Source organism: Oculina patagonica, chromosome 5 (assembly GCF_052425735.1).
Source record: "Oculina patagonica isolate OP01 chromosome 5, crgOcupat, whole genome shotgun sequence".
NCBI lineage: Eukaryota > Metazoa > Cnidaria > Anthozoa > Scleractinia > Oculinidae > Oculina > Oculina patagonica.
The window spans coordinates 22,438,808-22,466,741 of record NC_135762.1 but is presented as its reverse complement, the minus strand read 5'-3'; the positions used below and the strand labels follow the sequence as shown (position 1 = coordinate 22,466,741).

At 38.8% G+C, this 27,934-nt stretch overlaps 2 protein-coding genes across 2 annotated transcripts in view; one reads left to right on the top strand and one right to left on the bottom strand.

The window, feature by feature from the left end:
• Nucleotides 1–19,391, top strand: part of LOC144653294 (inverted formin-2-like) — a 33,314-nt gene extending 13,923 nt beyond the window's left edge. The window contains 13 exon segments of the mRNA XM_078513252.1: nt 871–1,009; nt 1,934–3,457; nt 3,801–3,862; nt 4,511–4,613; nt 5,087–5,172; nt 8,045–8,145; nt 8,715–8,785; nt 8,907–9,014; nt 9,459–9,529; nt 9,956–10,076; nt 10,368–10,532; nt 12,617–12,887; nt 16,781–19,391. Coding sequence (XP_078369378.1) covers nt 871–1,009; nt 1,934–3,457; nt 3,801–3,862; nt 4,511–4,613; nt 5,087–5,172; nt 8,045–8,145; nt 8,715–8,785; nt 8,907–9,014; nt 9,459–9,529; nt 9,956–10,076; nt 10,368–10,532; nt 12,617–12,887; nt 16,781–18,558 — 4,600 coding nt within the window. The 3' untranslated portion in view covers nt 18,559–19,391.
• Nucleotides 19,392–20,822: 1,431 nt separating this feature from the next.
• On the bottom strand, nt 20,823–25,988 carry LOC144653315 (uncharacterized). Its single transcript, XM_078513290.1, has 2 exons — nt 25,645–25,988; nt 20,823–22,441 (listed from the first exon to the last, which is right to left on the bottom strand). The coding sequence occupies exons 1-2, from the start codon at nt 25,851–25,853 to the stop codon at nt 21,601–21,603; spliced, it is 1,050 nt and encodes a 349-aa protein (XP_078369416.1). The 5' UTR covers nt 25,854–25,988; the 3' UTR covers nt 20,823–21,600.
• Nucleotides 25,989–27,934: the final 1,946 nt, after the last annotated feature.

Sequence of the window (27,934 nt, the reverse complement as noted above, 5' to 3'; positions counted from 1 at the left end):
AACGAATGATAGAGTTTTTAGTCGCTATTGGGAGCTGTCGCTTTTTATAACAAAGTAATTAGTGAAATTTTACATTTTGAATTTGACAAACACTGATCTTGCTGTTACGATTGTTGACTGGTCTTGGACGTTTTATGTTCTGCTTAGAAACAAACTGTGTCGATCCCTAAATAACAAAGATAAGTAATTTATGGCATGACTGACTGGGGTGATACAGCTTGAAGTAGCTGAAATGTGCTGAGTGTGGTAATTAAACTCGTAACCAAAACTTCTCAGTTTTGAGAGAGAACATCTGGTAAAATCTATTTTTGCTCTCTAATCTGATTCGTTGATTATAAGTGTTGGATCCCATTCCCATGTACATTGCCGAACTGCACGCGCGAATTCCTTAATGGTTTCAAATGCTAAAACTGAGCTGTATGTGTTCAAAATAGATTTTATCAGGCCCTTGTTGTTCTAAGAGCGGAGCCATCCATTGACTGTGCTCGTTTGAATAATGAAGAAATTTCTATTACTGTCCAAAGTACCGTATCCTTCTTTTAACTACCGGTTGTTGATCGAAAGTCGACTGAATTGAAAAAAAGAGACGCCAAACTCTCGAAATTAATGAAAGAGAAAAACAAATGAGACAATTAATTCTTCATCATTCATAAACCTGAAATAGAAGTTGACACCAATTAGCCTGTATTAGCTATAGCTTAATACTGATTTAAAAAACCTGACCCAGAGCTAAACAATATGATATGTTCCCTTTTCTACATTCCCAAATTGAACATTTTAACTCAGCTCAATGCTCGATGAAGTATAGCGACCAGTGTGGTTAATAATTTAGACCGTACATTTACTGATCTCACCGTACTGTATTTGCAGGCATAACGACGATGAAGAGTTGTTGGTTCAACTTGATGTATTTGAAGAACAAAGACTGGAAGATGAGGATGATCTGAGCTCCCCGGAGGGGGTTAATCTCACATCTCATTTAGATGTGTTTCACGCCCTTTTTAGAAAGGTTTGTCTTGCTCTTTTGTCGTTTACATGTTTGCGTCGTGATCTTTTCACATGCGTCCGTTTTTTCCTTTTTTAAACATTTTCTTAGTTTTTTCCATGTTCTTCTTTGATAAATTGGATGTGGATGCAGGCTTCACGAGGGAAATTCATATCCGGTCAATTTTGGTTCGTTCATTACCCCCCCCCCCCCCCCCCCCCCCCCCCCCCCCTTTTTCCCCCCCCCCAAAAAAATAAAAAAAAAATAAAATTTTTTTTTAAAAAAAAAAACCCCACCCCAAAAAAAAACCCCCGGGCGCAAAACGAATCATTACGGTACTTACATTTTACTGCAGTGGCTAAACAACTGATCTATGCCCATTAAATTCACAGCTACGTCAATAAATTTTCATTGAGTCATTTTGGCACCTGGATAATAACTTTCAATCGAAGAAAGTCTCGGATAGCAAAACACCAAAGAGGCGATTATAAACCAAAAATAATCACGGTTGATTATAAGGCTAATTTTACACGGGACCGGACAGGATCAAATTCTGTTTAAATGGAACCGTTTGGAACCAATTCGGACCGGTTCCAAACGGTTCCATGTAAACACCTGGTACTTCAGTGGTTGTTTCTTGAACCGGTCCAAAACAGAGCCAATACTGGACCTGGAAAACAGCAGGTCCAGTTCTGGATTCTTTCCGGACCAGTTCCAGAACGGTGTGTGACAAATGCAGACTGCAGACTGGCGCTCCGGTTAGCCTGTTTACGGTTAGCTCTCAATAATGGTAATGGTAACACGTTATGTACAAAGACGTCTGTTGGTCTCCAGTCTGCACTTGTTCCACACAGGTTCCAGAACGGTGCCGTGAAAACAGAATTTGAAAGTATTAGGCTTAATTAATTTCGGTGTAACAAACTTAAGTTTGCGTTTTGTCTTTACTAGGTAAGCAACAAACCTCAAGGAGTGAACCTTTTAAGTATTCTACAAAACCTGCTTCTTATAGAAGATGATTCGCCCGTGTCGGACTCTGTGTGGGAGGTGATTGAGAAACTCGTTAAACGAGCTGTGAACATTGAAAGCGCTACCCGAGTGGATGCCCTCTTAGAGGCCGGCGAGAAAGAGTTTGTCGGGTTGGAAAATGGAGAGTCTTCGAGAAGACAACGTACGGACGAGCGGAGTTATTCTCCGGATGAAAACTTGAGCCAGCGAATGTCAGTGGCTGAACATTCCACGGAAGATGTGCGTGCAGCTTGCGTGCGTTCAGTTTCTGATGACGAACATAGCTCTACTCCTGTCGTAGCAGAAGAAGTTTATGAAGAAATTCAGGTTTCGTCCACAGATACTGTATTGGAGGAGGCTTGCCCGGTGACATTTTTTGACGAAGCACCAGTCCCTCCTGCGCCTGTTAAAATTCTTGAAGGCATTATACAGAGTAATAAAAAGACAGAAGATCGGTCATCCAGCTCCGATCTTATGCTGGACCTGGAAAGTGTAGCTATTGAACTTGGCCTGTCTGATCGTCCACCAGCGCCACCCCCACCCCCACTCCCTGGACAATTACCAAGTAAAATATTGGTGAACCACGCAGAGTCAACGCAATCCCCACCACCACCTCCGCCACCTCCTCCATTACCTGGACAAGATGCAGATTTTCCGTACGGGAGACCAGTTTCTCCTCCACCAGCTGCAAAAAGGGGAGAAGTTCCCTCACCGCCGACGCCACCACCTACGCCAGGACATAGTGGGATACCTCCCCTCTCGTCTTCCAGGGATGGGTGGGGTACCTCCGCCACCTCCACCTCCTTTCCTGGATTCGGCAACGTACCTCCGCCACCTCCGCTTCCATGGATGGGAGGGGTACCTCCGCCTCCTCCTCTCCCAGGGATAAGTGGGGTACCCCCGCCTCCTCCTTTACCTGGTATGGGAGGAGTCCCTCCGCCGCCTCCTCTTCCAGGGATGGGTGGGGTACCCCCACCTCCTCCTCTTCCAGGTATGGGAGGGGTACCTCCGCCTCCGCCTTTACCTGGTATGGGAGGGGTACCTCCACCTCCGCCTCTTCCTGGGATGGGTGGGGTACCGCCACCTCCCCCTTTACCTGGTATGGGCGGGGTTCCTCCTCCACCACCACCTCCGGGAGTTGGGGGAGTACCCCCTCCTCCTCCACCGGGAGGTGTCCCTCCTCCGCCTCCTCCCGGCGGGTTTGGAGTTACCAGAGGCTACCAGCAGAATGTGCAGCGGAGTTTCAGCTGCCCACTCGCTCCTGCGGTAAAACCTAAGAGTAAGATGCGCTCCCTGGCGTGGCAGAAGCTGCCTCCGCATGTGATACAGAGAAGCAAGACGTGTGTATGGGCACGTGTACTTGCCCTGGAAGTCGTCCAGCCTGATTTTAAACTAGAGGAGGAGTGGTTTTGTCAGAAGAAAGCGGCAGCCAAGAAGGCAGAGTCTAAAAAGAAGGAATCCTCAGAGGTAAGGATGGGACGGTACCTTATTCATTTAATGATCGTCTTGTAAGAAAACGTGAAGAAAAATAATGATTGCGTGGGAACTGTAAATTTGCTTCTCGTTTTTGGTTGTACAATTGAGGAATTTCTTTTAGGTATGTTACAATGGCCCCTTAATATCTCTACAACCCGCAAGTTTAGTATTTGGTTCATGTCCTGTGCCGAAACTGGTTTTGTTTGTTGTTTGGCTATTATATGTGCCTAGTAACTTAAACTCTTCTAAATGAGGTATTATTAGCAGTCAGCAAATTTGTCTGATCAATGTAACTAGAATTTTGTTTGAAATTATTAATTTGTTTTCATTTCAGATTACTCTACTCGACCCAAAGAGAAGCTTGAATGTCAACATTTTCATGAAGCAGTTTAAAAAGTAAGGCTTTTAGCGTTCCGTAATGCCTTTTATACCATGCCATAGAAAATACAGCCAATCAGAATACAGGAAAGCCGTTGTATATTCGACGGTATTCAACTCAACCTTCCCATAGTACGCTGCGACTGTATTCTCGACGAAATTTTGTAAGCGTATTTTCTATGGCATGGTATAAAATAGTTACACAACACTTTCTCGTGGTATACTATGGAATATCCCACTTGTCACTTGTATTTTCTTGGCATACACACTCGCCTAAACGCTCGTGTGTATACCGAGAAAATACAAGTGACTCATGGGATATTCCATAGTATACCACTCGAAAGCGTTGCATAACTAGTATTTTTTTCAGTGCGGCGCCCTTAAAGTCAGTGCGCTGGACTCCGGACCGAGCAGTCCTTGTTAAAGCACTGCCCCCCGGTCATTGTGTTGTGTTCTTAGACAGGACATTTTACTCATATAGTGTTTCATTCCACCTAGGGGTAAAAACGGGTACCGGCAAACCTTTTGGGCAGCCTACCAGAATAATAAGGGGTTATCTGTAATGTACTAGCCTCTACTCCAGAGAAGTAACAATACTTTCAGTAATGGAAAGGGAATGAACTTCCCTTATTTCTTCAACTATTAACAAGTGTTGTTTTCTGTCAGGCCAAATGAAGAGATCGTGTCGTCTATCCTCAAAGGAGACAGTAAGGCGTTTGACGTGGATGTCCTGAAAGCGTTCACCAAACTCCTACCAGATAACACTGAGGTCAGTAACAAACATCAACATCTGATTTCTCCTAACAATATCAATACAATGTTAAGCAGACAGGTGATGAGAAAACAGAAAATCATCAACTAGGAGGCACTGTCTTGTGAACCGACAAAATTCTCCGATCAAGGGCGCTCACGCCTTTCCATTTGTCAGAACTGGCCGACCAGAACCGATATATTCGATAACAGAATTCCGTTGTTTGTCATATTTGTCCCGTCAAATCAGTCAATACTGTTATGGTGAATTTATGGGAAAATCTCAGGAAAAGGTCCATTATACATTCAAAACTACCGACCAGGCCGACCACTTCTGACAAACGGAAAGCTCCCCTAGTTTCAGTGAAGAGAAGTTTAATTATTCCGAGGTCAGAACATGTGTTAAGGTAAAGAATGATAACTTTTAGAAGATAACTCTTCTCAGTAACTTTGCGATGTTTGCCAATAATTACGTTTTATTCATGTTTTCAGAGAGAAATGCTTAAAGGATTCTCTGGAGATAAAACGCTGCTTGGTTCAGCTGAGAAGTTTCTCTTGGCTCTTGTCTCCATCCCAGGGTGAGAAGATGTTTAAGTCGATTTTTTAGAATTAATATTCATGAATGAATGAATGAAAAACTTTATAAGAGTGTCAAAACCACGTAGCTAGGGAAGAATCCCTTACTAATTTGGAGACACATGATCAAAAAATACAATCAAAGGCTCTTCGAGCAACCTCATGGTAATTCGATGAATGAAGTGCCGACCTCCGCATTTTTTCTAAATAAGTGTCCAATAAAGTAAAGCAATCTCACTTTGCTTTATTTTTCCACGTGAGTTGCGTCATTGATGGCTCGTGCTCGCAGGGGTCGTAGCGCTATTCAGTTTTCACAACCAAAATATTTACCGGTTAGTGTATTACCTTTGATCCTTTTAAGCATTAAGTAAATTTGTTTTGTGAATATGTTTACTTTTCTGTCAGCACGTATAGCGTTATTTTTGAGCAGCGGAAAAAATTTGAGAGAAACGATACGCCCGAACACTTCGTGTATCTGCTCGACTCAAAAAGATGAATCAAAGTCTCTTCGAGATACCGACTTTTTTGCATGAAGTATGAGTCGAAGGTTTATCCTGTGCATTGTTCTTCGAACTTATCATTACAGTTGCTTTGTAGTTTAGTTCAACAATTTCCTATCTTCGCGGAGGAAATGCAGCCATATAATTTTGTCAAAAATGGCTCGTTCGCGCCGGGTATTTATACACATATTCCTCAACATTACACAAATAAACAGTGCAAATTTCACCGAGATATGACAATTCTATACTTTAAAATTGCAAGGACCTTTCGAGGCAGTCGATTACGGCAGCGAAATTAGCAAATGAAACAACAAAATATGCGTTCGACGCTTTGTTTTTGCGACGAAAAAGCACGAAAAAAATACGGATATTTCCGACTACTGTCGGAGAAAACATTGCGCATATAATTGCGGCGTAGACAAATCGAAACACTCAAGCTGCGTTTTGTCTAGGCTCTGCGAGGGTCGGATATCAAGACAGCTTCTTCGTGGGCTTAAGAAGGATTAAACAAAGGCCATATATACAGTGAATGCTTTCGAATTATATTTGAAGATGAAATACGAAAGAATTTTGCTGTCTTTGACTGAAATTCCACTCGAACTGCGTTGATACGATCGCATGTTGTAAAGCCGATTCATGCAACATTGCTGTCAACGAGAGGTCACGCCCCTAACGACCTAGGCTGACGACGAAATAGAATGGCGCTTGTAGCGACCAAATTTGGCCTAATTTTTAACCGCTCCTAAGCTAAAAGAAGCCCCCATCTCTTGCATTTGTTTTAACTTCAAAAATATCTTTGAAAAGAGCGAGTTTTTTTTGGTATGGTTTATTTTTGACGTTTGTAATTTTTTAAACGATGTTAGTGCTAGTGATTATTTATTCGTGTTTTAGCGTTAGTTACGCTATCCATTGTTTGTGCGACGCTTTTTACAGATCGCCTTTCAGACACACGTGCGTTGAGATAAGAAAGCTGACATGTCACTTTTAAAATTGTTATATAACGTTTGTAAATGTGACAAGTCACGTTTTTTCCACGAGATCGCAAGTGATCACCCACAGCTGAAAGTAATCCCTTGAGAAATTAAAACAGTCCCTTGAGAAATTAAAAAAATCCCTTGAGAGTTTACAAGAATGTGAAATTTTCCCTAACATAACTGTTATTCTCCTACTTTCGCTTGTAAACAAGCAAAAAGTCGAAAAAACGGATGACGTGACACAAGGTGACGTGACGCGAAACAAAAACGTGCCGTGGATGTTGTGTTGACTAAAACACGTCACAAGGCGAGCGTAATAATTTTTTTATAACAGTTTAAGCGTAGCTATATGTAGTTCATAGCGCGAATTCCGTATTTTATCACAAAAATATTTAAGTGTAACCTTTGATCCTTTTTAGCATAAGTAAATTTGTTTTGTGAATATGTTTACTTTTCTGCCAGCACGTATAGCGTTATTTTTAGCAGCGAATAAAATTTGAGAGAGAGATGCGCGTTTCTGCACGACTCAAAAAGATCAAGAACGGATGACGTGACACGAAGATGATGTGACGCAAAACAATAACGTGCACGAATGTTGTGTTCACTAAAACGCGTCTTTGAATGTTTTCTTACGTGTTTTCTTATGGGTCATTGATAGCCTATGCTCTGAGGCTTCGTTGAGCGAATTCTATTCTCTTTTATCACCAGAGGATAGGTGTAAGTGATCCTCTTTCGATTTGTTTTGTGAAATTCAATTTAGTTCCCTGAAAGAGAGAGACCCTGGAACGAGGTTGAAGAATAATTTGTTTCTGATTGACATGTGCTGAATGCTTTTAAAGGACCTTTCTGTCAGCACGTTTCTCGTTTAATGATGAATTAATTGCGGTTTGATATCAGAATCGAGTGAGTGAGTGAGTGTTCGAGTGAGAAAATGCGGCCCATAACATAACCTCATCACCATTCGGTAAAAAGTGACAATTGATTATATTAAAAACTGTGTAAAATATCAAAAGTAATGTAAATATCTAATACTAATCATACTAATCGAATAATCTAAAAGTGTAAAAACCGAATTATCCTACTCATACCTTTGAGTAGGAGGGAAGCCAGCTGGCCTAATGAATAGTGCGTTAGACTCAGACTCAGGGTTCGAGCCGTGAGGTGTAGGAGTCGTTTAATTCAACATCCGTTTCTCGCTTTTGAAATTGAAGTGAGCGACTGCTACGCCGTCTATGGGTCTTGGACAAGCCACTAAACTCTGACCTACAGTGTCTTTCTCCGCCCAAAAGTACAAAACGAAAGAAATCCTTGTCATTTGTACTTTATTTCTGTTTTAATTTTTCTCTATTCTTTGGCTTTATTCTTATGCGGTGTTTTAAATATTTCGTTGTTACTTACAGATATAGCCTTCGCCTTGAAGCCATGTTGCAAAAAGAGGAGTTCCAGATAACACTTGAGACCATCGAGCCGAGTATTGAAGCCTTGCAAGGAGCAATAGAAGGTGAGTAGATTGTTTGATTTTCCTTTATACCCCGAGGTCAACACCTTGATTCTCCTTTGTGGTTTCATACATTTTCTATCATTCAACCTGGAAGAACTTGGTTTAAAATCAAGTAATCTTTTCTGAGATGATTAAGACTTAATTCTCATGAACTGCTTTACTGAGTTTGTTACAAATAGATTAAGAGAAGTAGAAAGTTCATCACTGCTTGGATGACACTGTCAAACATAGTTCACAAGAACATACGTAGGTCACAGAACATACCAATAACGGTTTTATTCAGTGCAGAACAGTTTTCTACAAATGACATAAACACATTAAGAAGTGACGATGACTTACGATGGCGAGGATGAAAGCAGTCTTAACTAAACATCGTGACCCTCACAGTTTAAAATTTGGCCCTGACTCCTTTCAGCAACAGTCACAGAAGTTTGAACTACGTAACCTAAGGAAACTTTTCCTGCATCTCAGTTACCGCTTTGAGAAAAACTCTTGGTGACAGAACTCTTTTTAATTTTATACTTATAATTGCAATTTTGGTCTCAAATGTTTGTATGTTCATTTTCTAGATATCTTGAAAAGCGAAATTCTACCAGAAGTTCTTCAGTTGATCTTAATCATCGGTAACTTTCTAAACTCTGTAAGTATCTTTTGCTCGTTTGTTGCATTTCTGTAAGACTTCAAGTTACTCCTAAATTCCTGTCCATTGTAAACCAGAGGCATGTCTTTTAAAACACCTCGATTCTTTTTTTACGTTACAGGGTGGCTATGCAGGAAATGCTGTCGCTTTTAAGATTAACTCGCTTCTGAAGATCGTGGATACGAGATCAAACAAGCCTCGCATGAACCTGATGCACTTCTTAGTTCACGTAAGTTCATCATATCTGACCAATCACAGCGAAAATATGTAACGATTTATCCAATCAGAACTCGAAGCAAAAACCTGTAACTGATGCCAAGCGCGGGAAACTTGTGCCAAGCGCGGAAAACATGCAACTTGTGTCAAGCGCGGGAAAACATGCAACTTGTGCCAAGCGCGGGAAAACATGCAACTTGTGTCAAGCGCGGGAAAACATGCAACTTGTAACAAGCGCGGGAAAACGTTAACCTGTATCAAGCACAAGGAAATGTGCCCAAGTTGAGCAATTCTACGATTAGTTTTTAAAAAAAAAAAAAACCAGTATGTTTGCACTGATTTGGTTAATAGGGCGTATTTCACGAGTTGTTTGAAACAATTTTGAAAGTAAGCAGACAAGAAACCAACGTAAACACATATGTTCTTTCGACAATGATGAATTCTGTCAACGTTTCAGGTAGCCGAGGAGAAACGCGAGAAGGTGTTGCAGTTTCCAGAAGACATGAAACATCTAGACAAGGCTGTAAAGTAAGTATTGTTTATTCCATTATTTTTGCCTCCCTTTCATTTTTTGGGGATGACTGTCATGCAACAGCCTTCATAGTAACGCCATTGGTCTTTAATGGAACGTGAACGAGTTACACTGTTAAACGTTTTTAATACCTCGTAAATATTATGACTTTAAATGTTTGACTTGATGAAATTGACGAAAAGAAATATTTATACTCATCGATAAAAGCCAATTCGTAATATAAAACTTAAAAATAGTTGCTCTTACTCACTACACAAGCAAAGTATCTTAACCATTAACTTATTGACTAGGTCGAATTTCTCACCCGCACATATTACTTAGTGGGAGATAAATACTCGGTGTCTCACTGCATGCGTGATTAAGTCTGAACTTATTAATAAAGCGATGTAATTTTTGACGTTGGCTTTCTAATTAAATTTCAGATTATCTGTTGACAACGTCACAGAAGAAGTGAAGACGCTCAAGTCCAAACTCAATGAACTCGAGAAAGCGATGAAGACAGGACCAAAAGACATTGCAAAACAGTTTTCTGAATTCACTGAGGTATAAGGCAAACGAAACGTTTTTTGATTTTTTTGACACGCGATTTCCTTTACCCTTTTTGCCGAAGGTTCTATTTTTTCGTTCGCAAGAAGCGGTGAACCCGTCAAAGCGTGACCCGAAGAAAGGTCGCCGCTTCGCTGCTGACATAACAGATCGCGCTTGGCGGCTTCACCGCCAACACATCACGGAAAAACCCTCGGACACCGATGGTAGATTTCCTTCTGCGTATTCGTAAATCTATATCATGGTTTGTACGTTTTTGTGTGCTGATAAGGTTTTGTCTCTTTCTAGAATGCTTTAGAAAAGGCTAAAAAGCTTGAGGAAGGTATTACCCAAATCCACAACCTGACGAAGCAGCTGGCTATGTATTTCTGTGAGGACGAGGGAAAGTTGAAACTACAGGAGCTTCTGTCGTTGTTTAAGACTTTCTGTGATCAACTGGTCAAAGCTAAAAAGGTAAGTTTACTAAGTCCTGATTTATACGCTCGTGTAAAACGTTGTTTTATTCAGCACTATTAAAGTGCTTTTCCCGATATCTCGAACTTTCCCGCCATTCCGGAACGCGCTACAACTAGGCCCGTGACCCCGCTTGTGGAAGGATAAACTGAATACCTAATTATAGGAAATTTAACTAGTTGTACCTATCGGTAAGTGCCAACGAGCGAAATACTCATGTTTGTTCATAAGAACAGATATTGAATGGTTTTTGATAGAACTATATTTGAAATGACCACTGTTATGGTAAATTGTATTTTAGGTAATATGCAATTAAAGGGCTATTTCTCTGGTGTTCATAAATGACACAGGCTTGATAGCCTGCGTAGCAGGCGCCGTAGTTTCCAGCGCGCGTATTCTCGCGATCACGTACTCTTTTAAAACACACTAAAAAACGTACACAGATGTCTGCTACGCTAACTTGAACGGTCAAGGATTATTTGGAGACAAAATTTTTATTCAAGTTAACATTACATTTGCCGTTAGAAGCAAACAACTTTTGACTTCCTTGTGTGTATGACATGCAGTAATTTTAGTGAGAGTCGCTTTGAATTGATGTTAACATTCCTACGCGGAGCGAAAATGCGTGCCAAATAAAATATAAACGGTATTTGATTTGGAATAAATCATCGGTCAAAAATTACTATAAACACAATCAACACTAAAAGGAAACAATTACCCGACTTCAGCATTCTCATAAGTCAAGAAAACTCTATTTGAAGTCAACAGTCCGTTTTGATTTTCATGACTCTCTCTTCGATCGTAAACTAGTTAAAGGACTCCAAAGTCGAAAGATTATTTCATCGCTTTGAAGACCTTGGCGTTTATTTTTTCGGCGGTCGAATATTCTGTAGGGTATTCTCTTTCGATTTATAGTTCCCTAAAGGTGTATTTATCGGTAAAGGGATGAATGACCACATTGAAAATTTTAACAGCGAGCCGCGTGGACGCCATTTTGGTCATTTGCTCTGATGCTCTCTAGCAAGGAGTGAGAGACTGGGAACCAGTTGGGAAGAACAATACAACCCAAATATGGGGTTTACTTACACCCAAATATGGTCAAAAAAAAGTCCCTTACGCAGAACGTAAGATTTTCTCTGCCTATACACTCATACGCACACGGCTCTATGATTCTGCCGCCTCGACAGCCTCACCTCTTGGCTCGGCTGTCTCGTTGGCAATAACGCTCTATGAAATTAACGCGAAATAAAAAAAATCGCGTTAATTTAAGTCGCATTAATTTTTGTTAGTGTTAATTTCCGTTCCATGATCTTAATTTCCATTATTTTGGCCCCAATTTCTCGATACAGTCAGGACGTTGTTGACTCCTACGGAAAAGGCATTATTACATCGGTGGAAATCTGCCGGTATCACTGAAACTGTGAAGAACGCTCGAGGCGGTCAGATTCAAAGCACAGATTCGCTTAACCCATACGTTTAGGATAATACGTCTAGTGTTGAAATAGTGTTCGTCGCGTTAATTTCCTTCATTTTGAAATGTTACCCCCCCCCCCCCCTTTCGCGTTAATTTCCTTTATTGGATGTAATTTGTCCTTCAACTCGTGTTAATTTCGCGTAAATTTCAAATACCTTATTTAACACAAGCGTTAATTTCTTATAAAAAAAAAAGGTCAGCTTCGAGCCAAAGTGGCACATACTGCCGGAGCTTATCCCGGTTTCCTTAGCATTAAGCAGCTAGGAGTATTTCTACTCCCCCCTGGATGGGATGCTAGTCCATCGCAGGGAACCCCCCAGCATTATTTTGCCGGTACCCATTTATACACCTGGGTGGAGAGAGGCACTATGAGAGTAAAGTGTCTTGCCCAAGAACACAACACAGTGACCCCGGCCAGGGCTCGAACCCGGAACGCTCGCTCCGGAGTCCGGCGCGCTAACCATTAGACCACCGCGCCTCCCAAATTTCTTATAATAAGGTAACTTTTTCTGCCTTTGGTCTTCAAGAAGACGGACTTAGTGGTTTATGCCTTGTTATTGAAGAAATTTATATTAGTATAGTATATATTTCACTCTTTCTCTCGTTTAAGGAAAACGAACAATTTCGAATCCAAGAAGCAAAACGGAAAGCACGCGAGAAAAAGCGAGAAGAGGAAGCAGCAAGAAACGCTAAGGCAGGCGGAGGAGTAAAGAAAGGCAAACCCCGTCCCTTGGACGAGGAACAAGAAGGCTGCATTGTCGACCGACTACTGAGCGACATAAGGAAAGGATTCCCCCTGAGGAAGAGCTCCAGAAATACACCCGGCCTGGGTCCCAAATCGGCATCTCCCAGGATGATAAGGCTGAGCCGGGAGGAAGGAGGTAATACTAACAGAGAGAAGGATGGCTTTCGAAGGATTTCGAGCCCGGCAAAGCTCCTCAAATTAGAACCAGCGGAGGAAAACAAAGAGAATGAGAATATGTTGAAAAGAGCGCACGATACGCCTTCTCTTCCCATTAAATAGACTGTTAGTACTGAATAAGACGCACACGAGCTTGTTTTGTTTAGGTTTGACGAATTTGACGAAGGTCGTTTGAAGCCAAACGTTTTAGGCTTAATTTTAACATGTGCTGTTAATTTGGTTCCAGTTTTGAAAATTTGTTTTCCATTGGAGCTGCTTTTAACATTATTTGCAACTGTTTGGCCATCTACAATCTGTAACAGCCCTAAGGCTGGATTTTAAAGCGCCTTGGATGAAGGAGGCTTCTGCTGGCATGCATTTAAGATAATTGGTTGAGTGTTTTCCAGTATAGAGCATAAAATATTTGGACCACAAGACCAAGTAAATTTGACAAAGCCTTTTTACTCACAAATATTTACCCTACTTGGGCCATTAAGTTAAAAGATTCAAAGTTAAAACATTGTTTCCTTTGCATTGAATATATTTTTCTAAAAAAAAAGATGCGAAGGTACTTTTGTAGATTTAAAACACAGCTTTCATTGTGTTGAGTATATTTTTTCTAGAAGCTTATATATTTTTATATTGCAATGAATGTCTTGTCCAAAAAAATTGGACATTAAAAAGTTAAATATCATATTCATAAATAGCCATCGCACTTGACAAATATCAAATTATCCAATAATAATCATGGCTTCATTTGACGAATTTAGCAGCTTAGAGAAATTTCTACGAAGTCTCTTTCAAAGTCTTCTTTTTAGCCGTTTTTGTGGTGAGAAAAGGTTACGTTGCAACCCAAACAACGGCTCGAAAGAGACAAAAGCAATGCTTGTGTTACAATTAAGTTGCTTGCACTAAAAATTTTTAATACGTTGTGCCTTAAAATTTCTTTGTAGATGAATATTTATGCCATCTCTTAGTTACATTTTGTGTTATTTATTGTACATTTTTCTACCGTGGCTACCTTTCTGAAATATATTTTGGTTTTAAAGATGTATAGTTTTGAATAAAATTTTGGAAGGTTGATATAAGTTTAAGATTATAGTTAGATAGTGTTCATTATTTGTGGGGAAGGCGGCTGGTAGTGGAAAAAGTTCGGGTTGAAACTAACTCAAGGGTGAAAGGAAACTTTGTTTAACAACAAATAAAACATTTTGATCCCTCCTTCCTCCTACCTAGACTTTGGTAGATTGTGCTCCTAAAAGTGGCATATTATGCTACTAGCAGTGCTCAAAATTTTGCCAAATTATGCAAACATTATGCCAGAATTCCCAAATTATGCTTCTGATTTCCGAAATTATGCTCACAAAATGACGTAGATTCTGCAAATAGAGGTGCGCAATAACGACACCAAATTATGATGTTTTTCAAATTAACTGTTGTTGTAAATTTATTTGTTTTTATGGCAGTTTGTCGAGGCCGTCAGCTGTCCAAATTAGCTGCTCGCATCTCTGAACCGTTTGTAAAATGCCTCCAACGACTTAACAATCACAATTGTATAGCTAAAACACGCATTGCAAGAACAACTACCTAAATGTCATTTATTTCTATAGAAAGTACACCATATTTACTAAATTTTATGAATTTATGCTCCAAAAAGTGCTAAAAATTGCTAATTATGCCGTGGCAGTGCTCGTTTCACAAATTATGCTTTTTAGCTCCAATTATGCCAAAAATTATGCTAGCACAATCTACCAAAGCCTACTCCTACCATCTCCCATCATTACTCCATATTTATATCTACACTTGACTTCAACGTAATTTGCAGGAAGAAAGCAAACACAAATCATAAAATACATTGGTAAAACTTAGGACTACGAATGTGCATATATGATCTTCACCTTAATTGTTTGTTAATGACGATGATTTTGACGACGACGACGATGACGACGATGATGATGATGATAATAATGACACACCTATAACTCCATTATTTCCCCTTTTTTTTTTTCCTAACCAATCCTAAGTCATATTCTAAACAGTGTGAATCACTTCTAACCCAATGTCCACCAAACATCCCACCTAAAAGGCTGGAAATGCCTAAAAAGATAATGACGAATTCCGCATTTTGTATACTAATGTTCTGACCTATTGAATGCCACATATTACTTTTTAATTTCATCTACAAGCATCCCTTTCCACCCCACTCCCCACTCTGACACACAGGGGCTTGAACGAACATTTTACTTCTCCACCCCCGTCCTTTTTAGCACCCCCCTCATCGCAAATAATGAACACTCGCTCTGTTGATTTTAGTTCAAATAGATGGCATAAGTTGTTTTCGAAATTCAGAGGCTCCCAAATAAAACGAAACAACATATCAATGAAAACCATTTGGTATATATTTCAACGAAACACTGATTTTATACAGACCACGAACCTGAAAATTAAGGATAATTTTAGAGGCACTAGAGCGAATGTGGCATTCTTTTTAATTACAGTGTTGAGTCTCATGACTATATCAAAATCTTATAAAGCGGTAACACTATTTCACATATTAATTTCATGTTTTTTTTTTTTTTAAAAAAAGAAGCTAATTTGGACGTTCCTAAGAAATCAATACAAATCTTACATACTTGAAATAACTGATAAGCAAGTGGAAACATCGGGAATATTGCCCGGGGCAACTTTTAAGTGTTTGCATCTTTCTGTTCTGTTGGATGCCCCAGTGCTAAAAATATTTTTTTTTGCCTTCGTTTAAGAAAGCTGTACCAAATATGAAAGTCTTTTGTGCATTTTTGTGTTCTATTTAATCTGTGTAACTCATGGAAATGCTGATTATTTTAATAAGCATTCAAAACATTTTGTTCAACCAATGCTACGGGGCTGATATTGTTTATCTCTAAGTTGATTGTTTTCCTGTTAAATGTTGATTTGATTAAAAACATCCATTTGTTTGACTTAATTAAAAGGTTGGGACATACGACGGCACGAGTTTCAACATGTTACCAACATTTATTTTTCTTCCACTTGAAATAAAATATTTGACCTCTATGTACGTCAAAGTCACCAGCTTTTATAAAATTGCACTGTTTGTTTTCTTTAATGACTAATTATCCTTCAAGAGCACTCTTTCACGCCTGACAAGTTTACAGTTGTAAACATCATTATAACTTGCTTTAAACTCAGCTAGCAACAGTCCGTGATAGTTTGAAAAGCACAATTTTCATCCGGAGAGCTTAAAAATAATCCAATTTCCGTGTCTGCTTTAAACGCCACGTAAACAAAACAAAAAATCAAGGTCTTCAGTTATTTTAACGGAATGGAAGAGGTGAACTGGGGAGACCCTTTGTAATTGTTTGTCGCATGGAAACGAGGCTATAATCACGTGATTAGCTACCAATGCACACGCGGTCATGGTAAATATGGGCAAATTTTTAAGCCTGAGTAATATAAGGCCTTATTTTCTTTTAACTTGTAGCTCAACATTGTTGCATTGCAATTTGAAAAGAGCTGTTGCGCCCACCCGTGTTTACATGTTGAATGAAGTAGATACGAGTTCAACTCTGCAACATGTTGCCGCAACTTAAATTGCAACGCGGGTAGTAAAACGCGCAGCAACGCTTGTCAACTTGCAATGCAGTAGTGTTGCGCTACAAGTTGAAAAGAAATGTTACTAGTAATAGTATTACTCGACCTTTTGAGAGTCTGGTGGGGGTAGAAATTTATGTCAGTTGAATTTTTATAAACCCTCATAAATGTCTATCTTGTAAGTTATTAAAAGGTCGGCGTTCATGCGATCAAATGCGCTTAAATTTAACAGGTATGAACAGTCACGTTTGGTGTTAATTTAATATGTTTTTTTTTTTTTTTCAGGTGAAAAAGTGTTCATAATGCCACAAGTAGCCGAACAAGATGAAACGGATACGCCAAAAACAGACACGGCAGACGACGTGTCTTTCAGTGAAGATAAAGATAAGAATAAAACACATCTGAGAGTAGACATGGCGGAAAAGAACGAAACAATTTGCGACAAACTTAATGTAGTACCTGCTGACAAAACAAAAATACCAATCAGCGAGAATTCAGAGAAAAAACCTGCAACCTTCAAGGCAGATTTTAATGAACCAACTTTAGCAGATGTTAGTAAAGCAGAGGAAGTCAAAGAAGGATCTTCTGCAGTAAAGGAAGACAAATTAAACGAAGATATATTTACCATTCAGGCTGAAGAGGAATTAGACAAAAAGGAAAAGACAATTAAATCTTCAAGAGACTCTCTCAATGTGGATAAAACCGACAAAAACGTTTCTGAGAAAAGTGTTGAACTGGCAGTTGTTAATGGCATTCATGAAGACCTGTCGCCTAAAGAAACGCGTGAAAAAACACAGGGTGATTCAAAACCTGAGCTTGTGACTGTGAAAGAAGGGTACAGTTTAGCACCACCGAAACAAAAGGTGGCATTTGATAAAGAAGATCAAGATAATGCAAGACTAAACGGTACTTTGACAACTGAAAATAGCACCGAGCAGTGCGAAAATGGTTATAAACAACAAGAAAGAACAAGTGGTCACGTTTCTGGCTTGTTGCCATTAGAAGTTGCGAGTAAGGAAAAAGAATCATTTAAGCCAAAATCACCGACGAAACAAAATGACTGCGAAAACGCTGTAGCGAAATCAACATCAGCTACCCAAGTCGATGACTCAAATCGCAAATTACAAACTTCATTAGAGTTATCGGATATTCCTGTCGGATTTAATCTGTCGGAAGCTGGAAAAGATCCAAAGGTAAATTGTTCAGAAGTTTCTGAAGAACATAAACCACAGAAAACCGGAAAACCTGCGGTGGAAAGAACTCAAGTGCAGCAACACAACGCGTTTTCTGAAAAAGGCGGGAAAACGGACGTTGCGGATCAATCGCAAAGCAATAAAACGTCACGTGAGGCAGAGGATGACAGCCTTTGGGTTCTTCAGCGTCCACAAGGATCGAGGAGAAGAAATGAAGAAAAGCTAAACAATGAGAGAAACGCAAGAATCGAAGACAAGCGAGAACAAAAACAAAGCGAGGTAAAGAACAAACCAGCGCTAGTCATGCCAACTGTGACTATCGACCAAAGCGAGAATTTAAGTGTTGAGGGAAATGAAAAACACGCTTTGGAAGACTTGAACAAAAGTGCAGAGGAACAAAGTGAAGATGATGATGAAACGCCAAAACGACGAAGGACAAGCGAGTCCGATCTTAGCGGCCTTCGCGCCGTGAGTCCGCTTAGCCCGCTGATGGAAGACCAAGAGCCAAACAGTACATTTTTACATCCTTCAGGCGCACAATCGGCTAAAGTAAAGAGGAATAAGTCTTTCGTGGCGCGTGGATTTTCGAAAATGTTCGGAAGCAAGCGCAAGTATAAAGTTGACAAGGAGCAAAAAGACACTTCACTTTCGGCTGACTCTGATAATAAAATGACTCACGAGGAGTTAGATCTTCAGGAGAATCGCAGCGCAGAGAAGAGGGAAAAGAAAAAGAAGAAGAAAGACAGCAGAGAGAAAAAGAGCGACGGACAATCACCTGATGGAGACGAAAAATCGCCGCGCAAATTTGGCGGGCTTTTCTCGCGAGGGAAAAAGAAAGACAAACATTCTCATCAGAATGAAAGAAAATAACTTGTTATAGGAAGTGCTTTTTTAACAGCTCAAAGTCTGTTAGCAAAGCTAAACATTGATTGATAAGTAACGAGGGAAGTTTTTACTGTTACAGAGATACCGACAGCTTCCCCCAGTTTGGATTCGCGCCTTTATAAACGGTCGAGATGACGTCATTTTGTTTCTACTTTTGGTGTTACAGTCAACTCTCTTCTAAGACGGATACCGTCGGGACCGGCTCCAACCGTCCGTCTTAGAAGGTGTTGTCCATATAGGGAGTGAGTTTAGTCACAGTAAAATTACTGAAAAAACGGCAGGGACGGGACCAACACCAGGTGTCTGTCTTATAGAGGTGTCCGTTAAAAGAGAGTTGACTGTAATGACGTCATATCCTTTCCAACAAAGCGCAAAAATTGTTAAACCCAAATCAAAACATGTCAAATTATAAAATATTCAAGATTCCATTTCAGTTTACTTTTAAACGTTGTAGTATTAAGTTGCTTTCTTACTCAATTTTTTTGTTCCAATTTGTCAGTTGCTGGAATCTGGTGTAGACAAACATTTATTTTAAACGATGCTGCTCTGTCTTCGTTTCTCATGTTATCGTAGAACGAAAAGGGCAGTATAAATTTCACTGAGAATATATATACCTATTAGTCTTTGAAGATCATTAAACCAGGCGTAACAGAAGTTAAGAAATCCCATGTTATGAGCTTAATCAATCGTACAGGAAAACCATTGTTAGTCGTTACTAAAATATGTTGTTAGTGATATTCCGCCATTTTAAATAGGGTTTTTTAATTATTGTCATAGAATAAAGTTGACGTCATAAACACATTAAACTTGTTAAATGGCTCTCTTGGAATTCCGGGAGCAGGAACCAACGAGCTTTAAAAAAATAACAAGGGAGAAAAACGAGGCGAGGGCAATCCTTGGTATTTTTGGTGGGATTTGCTCCCCCCCCCCCCCCTGGTTCTGCTTCAAAGCAAATTTTACGATTTTCCAGACCTCATTTCAAACACGGCCTCAAAAATCTATGCCTCATTTCAGATCTTTATGTTAAAATCTGTACCATTTAATACCCTCCAGAGGTTCTTCTTGATCGCGTTTTATAATTAAAATTCAAAGTTCTTTAGGGGTCTAAATTTGTCTATTTTTTTACCACTTGATAAATTTTACAAATGTTTTGGAATTTCCATTTGGAAAAATATAACTTCAACTTCATTTAGTTACGAAAGGAGCCTTTTTAAAACATCCGGAACAGAGCTATCGAACAGATGATTCAGCTAAGTATTTTAAGGAGTTATTCAAGTGAAACGTTTAGAAAAGGGCGCGGTATTTCTACAATAGACATGTGAAAGTGGCACAATTTTCTATCGAAACTATACGAAAAGATTACCTTTTCTTTAAAAAACGGTAAGGGTCTAGATCTTGGAACGGAGCCTATTCGTATAATTGTATTAGTATCCCCGGGGTGGCCGTTGCCCACCCACCGATGATAGTCGAATTAAAAGAAAACTCCCCTGGGAGACACCCATAAAAAAGTGGTCGGGATACAAATAAGGAATTTTGCAAAATGCGTCTGAAAGGTATCGGTATTCATTTCTGGGGGGCGTGACTCAAGACTTTATTTAGCTTGTTCATATTAGAAGACGGAAAACTCGTCTCAGACGGAACTTCGTCTCAAAATCACAACTAACTGATGTAAATAGACTCAGTGGGAGGTTACCATTCTATCCCATAAGAATTTGCTGAATTTCTATTTCTAGTATTTTCCCGTGTGGCAAGTCTCATTTAAATCTAGGACTGTTTTCCGTCGGATATTCTAGTGGTTTTATATGAGAAATGAAAGGATAAATTTGAGACAGGGAACTCGTCTTTCACCAGTTTCATATCAGACGAGTTTTCCGCCCTACTTGATACAAGATTCCTGTCTAAAATAGTTTTCCGTCTCTAATATGAATTCGACTTTTGATGAGTGAAGGGCTAAGTCCAAGACAAATTTTTTTCTTTCTTCGTTTACCTGAAAATGTACCTAACGAAGTACAATAATATGTAAGCAACTTTACAAATTTCAAGTGGTGCCAAAACACGAATTTTAATAGCAATACCGCACAACGTGTGGAAATCGGCATTTTCCCTGAATACCAACGTTGGAAAGTCCTACCAAACATTTTTTCCCGAAGAAATAATGGGAAAAAAGCCAGTGTTCGCGAATTCTATGGACTCTTTCTTCTCTCCTGTCTCTCGCCTGGGCTGAAGAAAAAGACTTCGCAAAGTTTGATTTCAAGTTTTGGTTTTTATTTTAAAATTTAAACTTCTTGGTGTATCATCTATTAAAATGTCTACCTGTAGTCAGGTACTTTGAAAATAAATAAATACATAAATTGTATTTCCGACATCTTACTATCTTGCACAGTTGCTAAGACATTGTACATACAACAAATTATATTATACAAAATGACATTACCCAGGAAGCGTAATTTGATTTGCTAGTAATCTAGCTACAGTATAGCAAATGAAAAATGGCTTTTGATGCCACACCTTCATTCAAAACCGAAGAATACAACTCTGGATAACTCTTTATAAAATTATAGTTATACCTTTAAGGTGATAACACCATTTAAGTCAATATATTATTAAAATGCTTTATATTTGAAGCACGACAAGGGTCTTTCAAATAAAGAGATAGTGATAAGCGTGCCTTGAAGCACTCTTTTTAATACTCTGGGTAACTAAGTTTTAGTATTTGTTGTGGTTAGGCAAAGCACATAACCAACTCATGGAGTTTCTATCCTTTTAAAATGGCTTCAACTGACATAAAAACTATAAATAATTAAAACTGTTCAGTTTCTATGTTCAGAACGTTATCTACTTTTTGTCTTTTAGAACGTACCACTTTTTTCTTTGTATCGAATACTATAGCTACTTAGTGTTAGAAATGTCTTCCATGTAATGGGAGATTAAGGTACGGACACATGGAATGTTGGCATATATTCCAATATTTTCACGAAAACAATAATATTTGTAACTCGCCAACTTTAGCGTTATATTGTCAATAAATTACATGTCTATAACTAGCTGTCCTTTAATCTCGTCTGGTGTTTCAGATTCCAGTGGTAAGATCGCGGGCATGTCTTGACTTAAGAAGTTCAAATCATTTTTTCCCCAAAGGGCATTTTCTTTAATGCTCACTGAGCCAGCCAAACCATCTCTGGATAGCAAGAGTTTCTTGAGCCCGTCGCTATTAATAGCAGTGGTCGGCGGTGACGGTTTGGAGTTGTTGTGGATTGGTAAAATGATTACAGGTAGGCGTCTGGTAAATTGGCGGGAAACTTCGGCGAACGCGTCTTTGAAGAACCACAGGTCCACGGCGGCGAAGAAAACCAGACTCAAGAAGAAGAAAGCCAGAGGAACGTAAGACATTGTTAAAAGCTCGTTTAGTGACGTCAAGAATGCAATGACGACGAGGGAGACTGGGATCACTCCTTTAAAAGCGACAGCGAGCACGAAGGCTACCGCTATGCCAAACTTCCGCAGTTTCGAGTCTTCTCGAAAACTGACCACGTGACGGAAGTGTTCTCGCTCTTGCTCAGCAAATACCAGACTCCCCTCGACCAACAGCATGACCAGTCCCATGATGGCATTCTGTTCGTAGATCAGAATCGTGACGTAAGTTGCCATAGCAACAAGGTGATGGACAAGGAGTGGCTTGAAGTGGAAGATCTCGCGTTTGAAAGTGAGAACTTCCGCTGTCTTGAAGACATAATGACCCAATGCGATGGAAAACACCAGACGAAATGAGCCATCAAATGTGAAGAAAGGCTTTTGAAGAACATCCGTACTCGTTAATAGCACTACTCCACACGCAGGCAATGCCACACAGAATACAAGATTGGTAGCACTAAAAATAACAAAAAAATAAACGTTTAGTTTTGAAAACAGCGACGAGGAAGAGATAAGATAAGATAATAGCATACTCCCCACAGAGCTTTTCAGCAACTATTTACGATCAAAATTACACTTCTAAATTCTAATACTTACAAATAAAATTGGAATTAAATTAAAAAGGGAGGGGCTACGAGTTTCATACCATGATGAAAGATCGTTCAAGGAAGTGAAACAAAAAAGTACGAATGCTAAAGGAACATTTTTCTATCAATTTAGTACTATATTCTCCTTATTTTAAGGCAATAAGTCGAGAAACTTAACAGCAGAATGTGTGTCCAGCTACTGCTGGACACTTCTTATTTCACATATACTTGGGCCGGTATCATGTCCACCATAAAGGGATTACCCATATACGACCGCTCTCTGTGGCTTTGATAGCTCAGTGGTAGAGCATTGCACTGGCACGCAAAGGTCGTGGGTTCGCTCCCGCTCAGAGCCTGAAATTTTTTTTTCTCTTCAGTGTGTGGCCGCATTTGCATTATCATATATATATAACAGCTTTCAGTCAATGAAAGTCTGAAGGGAAAATTGTAAAGAAATGCACATTGGCACAGAAAAATATCTCTTTTTACCAGAAGTGACTGCTGACTCAGAATTATTTTAGAATTTTCGCACTCTCATTACCTTTTGCTTTATATTTTTAGTCTTTTAGTATTTGGGGCTGAACTTTTAATATCTCACTTATCATTTATCATACATCATATCTGAACTTTGCTTTTCTTTTTTTAGCCACTGTCTGGCTAGTAAACATAGCATTATTGAACAGGAAGACCAAACTCAGCAAGGAGCATAAGTTTTTTGCTTACACGGGCTGGTTACGAACATTCAATCAATCTACATGCGTTAACCGGTGTACTGTGTTTGAAAACACTCGGCTTAAAAAGCCCCCCTTTGTCTGAAAATAAAAGCGCTGTTTATTATTCTGTCTGTTTTCTTTACCTGATGAAATATATTTAGTCACATCTATCATTTCCTTGTTTATCTTGTCGCAGTCATACGAACCAATTAGAAAACCATGTATGTAAAAAAAAAACCGCTTTGCCGCATTCCGTTTTTTATTAAAAAAATTGGAAAACTAAAGTTGGAAAGGACAAAATACGAGACTGTTTATGAATTTATACTAAAGGAAAACTGAGAAAATTATCCTCAAATTTCACAATAATCGTAACAAAATTGAAGTTCCTGTTTGAAATGTTTAGTGCTATATAAATGCAAGAATGACAGCCAGCATCTGAGTGCAATTTCGTGGGTTGAAAAGCGCAAAGGGGGTTTACGTATTAAGCGTGGGCCCACAAAACGTAAGCCTAATGTTTTGATCTTAAATATTGCACTTCCCTTCTCTTGTTCGTCACTACAGTGCTTAAACATAATTTTAAAACGAGAAAAGTGTTAAATAGGTTTTAAGAACGCACTGATACATTACATGTATGTAAACAATATCAATTCTCCTCCGAAGTCAGTCGGTTATAACATAAAACTGTTCTTCCCTTCCCAAGTAATTTGTCACTTGTTTACAAGAATAAAATGATAGTAAGTTCGTGCATTTCTGAAGGTTTTCGTTTAAGAGCTGTTTTAGTGTTCCGTTAAATCTCGCGCGTTGTTATTTCTTTTACAGCTGAAGCTTTCTATTTCCCCCACATGACGCAACTTTACTAAAACTGAATCGAAACTTGATAAATAAACCGTTATAAAGCAGTCGAAAGCGAGAAAGCTTGTTGTGCGGCTACGAAATAGTATCAGTCCTATTAAAATACTCAGTAAGTTAACCCGAAATACAATATGACATAATGATGACAAAAAAATAATGAAAAATTGGGAAAATGCGGATGGAATAGAACAGAAGCTAATAATGAAGAGAAATGTACATTCTGAAACTCTGAAGAACTATATCGCTTTTTTCACTACCTATAAATAAATTTGCTGATGTGACACGTAGCTCATCAGATAAATGGGAAAATTACAGCTGAACTGTAATATTCCTCTTCCCTTTATATTCGCTTCGTTGTTCCTCTTTTCATGATTGCAACGAATTTATTTAAAATCATGATATTGGACCATCTGTTCTCTGAATTAATGCAAGGAAAAAAATTCCTGTTCTATGCCACTAACCAAAAATATTGTTAAAACAATCATTCTTCAGCTATTCAAGAAATTCACTGAACCGTGGTCCGCCAAAGGTAAATTTCCCATAAATCTGTAACGAAACTTAGTCACAAGTTCTGAATCCTTCCTGAAACTGAAAGGGCCGGTTTCATCATAGAGGACACGATTTTCGACCTTTCGAAACGCGCGGCATCCCTTGTGACGATGATATAATATATTGCACTTTGTAAAGTGCGGTATTTTCCCCGTGAAATAACTTGTTTCTCATTAAACTAGAATACCAGAAAAGACCGGAACTTCACAAGTTTTCGAATTTAGAAGCAACTGAAAGACAATTGATTGTAGTGCCACTTTTTATACGAAAGATTTTTGGGGCTACCGTCTAAACTACCTTGGTAACCAAAAGTCAGCTTCCTTAACCTAACTTTTAAATACGCAAAGAAAGATAGAAATAAACTCGGGAAATTAACTTATGCTATGAAATTTTAATTAAAGAAAAGACGATTAAAATATTTTTTTTTTAAGTGCCGTGTGCTTAGATGCCTGGTTTGTGTTTCTGGAAAAACTTTATCAATTCTGCCACACTAGAAATACTTGGAAAGTTAATTCGCGACATTTCAAAAAAGGACTCATTGTTCTAGCGACTGTATTCTGAAGATTAAAAAGTTAAGCCAAATAAAGAAAATTTCGCAGAAATTTTCCAAAACGTTTTTCAGTAGAAATATAGTTTGATCGAAATGCTTTTTGCGCCCTGTTTAAAAACGACTGCCGTTTAATATTTAAGGTTGACTAGTAAAGAACATTCTTAATTCAAATCATCAGCTAACATCACAACAATTTATTTAACAACAAGCCCTCAATGCCACCGAGTTCAGCGAACTGTAAGCACCGGAAGTGAGAACAGAGCTCGAGTTATTCTGAATAAAATGTGAATAACTGCGCTGTCAAATCGCTGTACACAAGTCTGAATGCATCTTCAGCCCCGAACGGATTTTTCAAGTAATTTTCTCATTTCTACTCTAAAATATTTCAACATATAGAACAAATACTTACAATCGTCGACAGAAAGTAGGTAGATCTGTTGATTGTTCCTCGATTTCGTCTTCCCCTTTTCGCCCAAAACCTCGCAGAAAAGTTCGGCACAGTTTTGGTAAAATCACACTCCAGGAGACGCAGAAATTTACAGTCACTGACACAATTAGAAGGATTTCTAAACTTTTGTAACTCAGAGGTTGAACTGGAGCACTTTCTTGCGTTGCCATCTTCGATGCTTTAACTCTGAAATTTTGTAAACACGCGTCTTTGACGCGCCGGCTCGGCTAAAATGACGTTTTAAATTTTTCCGCCTTCAGAGCACAGCTGTCTGCGTTGTAGTGGCAGTTTGAATAACTCTTAGAGTAATAAGCTACTCCTACGCCGTCAAAATTTTATTCTGCGCTAAAAGGGGAAGTTTTTGTCATAAGCTAAAAATTACTTAATTACTCTACACTCACTCGAAATTTCCCGGAAGCGGATGTTCAATTTAACGCAAGGATGCTCTCTCAGTCACAAGTCAGTGGCGTGGCAGTTTGCATTCGACTTCCGGTGTAACAGCTCAGCTAAAGCGCTTCATTTGCAAACAGCACTGATTAAATCAGCCTTATATCCTTTCACAATCGGTCGAACGCCTCCCTTTTTACCAATTAAGTTAAAAAAATATCAAACGTATTAAGTTAATGAGTCGCCTTTGATAACTGACATTGTCACAAACCAAGAAAATTGTTTTTCCTTTCCAAGGAGACCATCTCCCACCTTTGTCCATGTATAGGCATCCTGTATGATTGGGAAGTCGAATAAACCAAGAATTCCACGTCGGCTAGTAACTTTCATATTTTCTAAGGAATACAGGAGTCTGATTCACGGTAGTTAACTTGTTCCGGCGAAGAACTTTCTAAGCCTCAGGTAATTTACACGATAAAACATTTCTCGGAAGAACAGGCTTAATACTGATCAAAAACATATAGTTTGGGAGTTTGTCACGCGAAATGCTGTCCATAAAAGCGTAAGCATAATTTATGCTTACGCCTATGTTTTTTAAGAGAGCAGTGAGAAAAATATTCATGTAATAAATTATGGACAAGTGGTGTCCGAAACGAGGCCTTAAAACGGAAGAGTTTGCTGTAATCCTAAATATCTACGTGAAATGAAATTGTCTCAAAAGAACTAGAGTTCATGGTGGATTGCAAACGATTTGTAATCTGTTGTTCTTCCCGTATTTCACAGTAAGTTTGCAGTGTCATGGTTCAGTAAAGCCAATGCAAATATTTGGTCAGCCCTGACAACAATATGTTGGTTTAAATTTATCAGTTACACCATTGGCATCAAAGCCCACTCTCGTTTGCCACTAAATACTTTTGTTTTGTTTTTTACTTTTGCTTTTTTTGTTTCGGAAATTTTATTGCTGATCTATTTTTATTGGGCTAACCTAGTTTTATGTAACCTTAATTTTTTCCTTTGATTAGTTGTTCCACTTATTTTATTTTTTAGTGTCTTAGAAAAATTATAACATTATATTAGCTTTAGCTAATTTTTTAATAGAGAAATGTAAGCGCATTGAGTTTTTTAAATGCGCCCAAAAAACCTTATTATTATTATTATTATTATTATTATTATTATTATTATTATTATTATTATTATTAAAAAATCCATTTAAGTTGAGCGCGGGCCAGCTCTTCCCAAGCTCTCTCTTGCTCTCTTCTCGGGGATTCGTGGACGCGAATTTTGCTCTCACCTGTTACAATATTCAAACAAAAATCAGCCACTGGCTACCAGCTACGAATAGTTCACATGCAATTTGTTGCTTAAAAAAAAATTCCAGATTTTATTTTGCAACTATTAAAAAGCACTACATGAAATAAACTCTCATTTCTGTGTTTACACACTAGGTGTTCCTACGCAGACTTGAAACACAAGACTACCTCGCACAGCAAAATAAACAGTGCTACTTGAAACTATCACTAAATTACCCAAAAAATTTTCTTTTCCTTTTAAGAAGTTTATGTATGATAATATCGTCTTTATTTAATTTATTTATTTGCTTATTTTTGCTTGTCCATTATTACTGCTTACATGACAGCCGGCGTTCATGCATGATCACCTATCACGCTTTAAAACGGCTGATTTGAATAAAGGCTGAACAAGCGAAAATGAACGGAAAGTACCGCATGGAGGGGCGAAAGTGAATATGACGTCATACTGGGCACGCCACACCACTTTCGAGCCGGTTGAAGCATCTCTGTATGAGCACATTACTGAACGCTGACGTCACATGATTATCTGAGAACCATATACGCCCTTCTAAGGA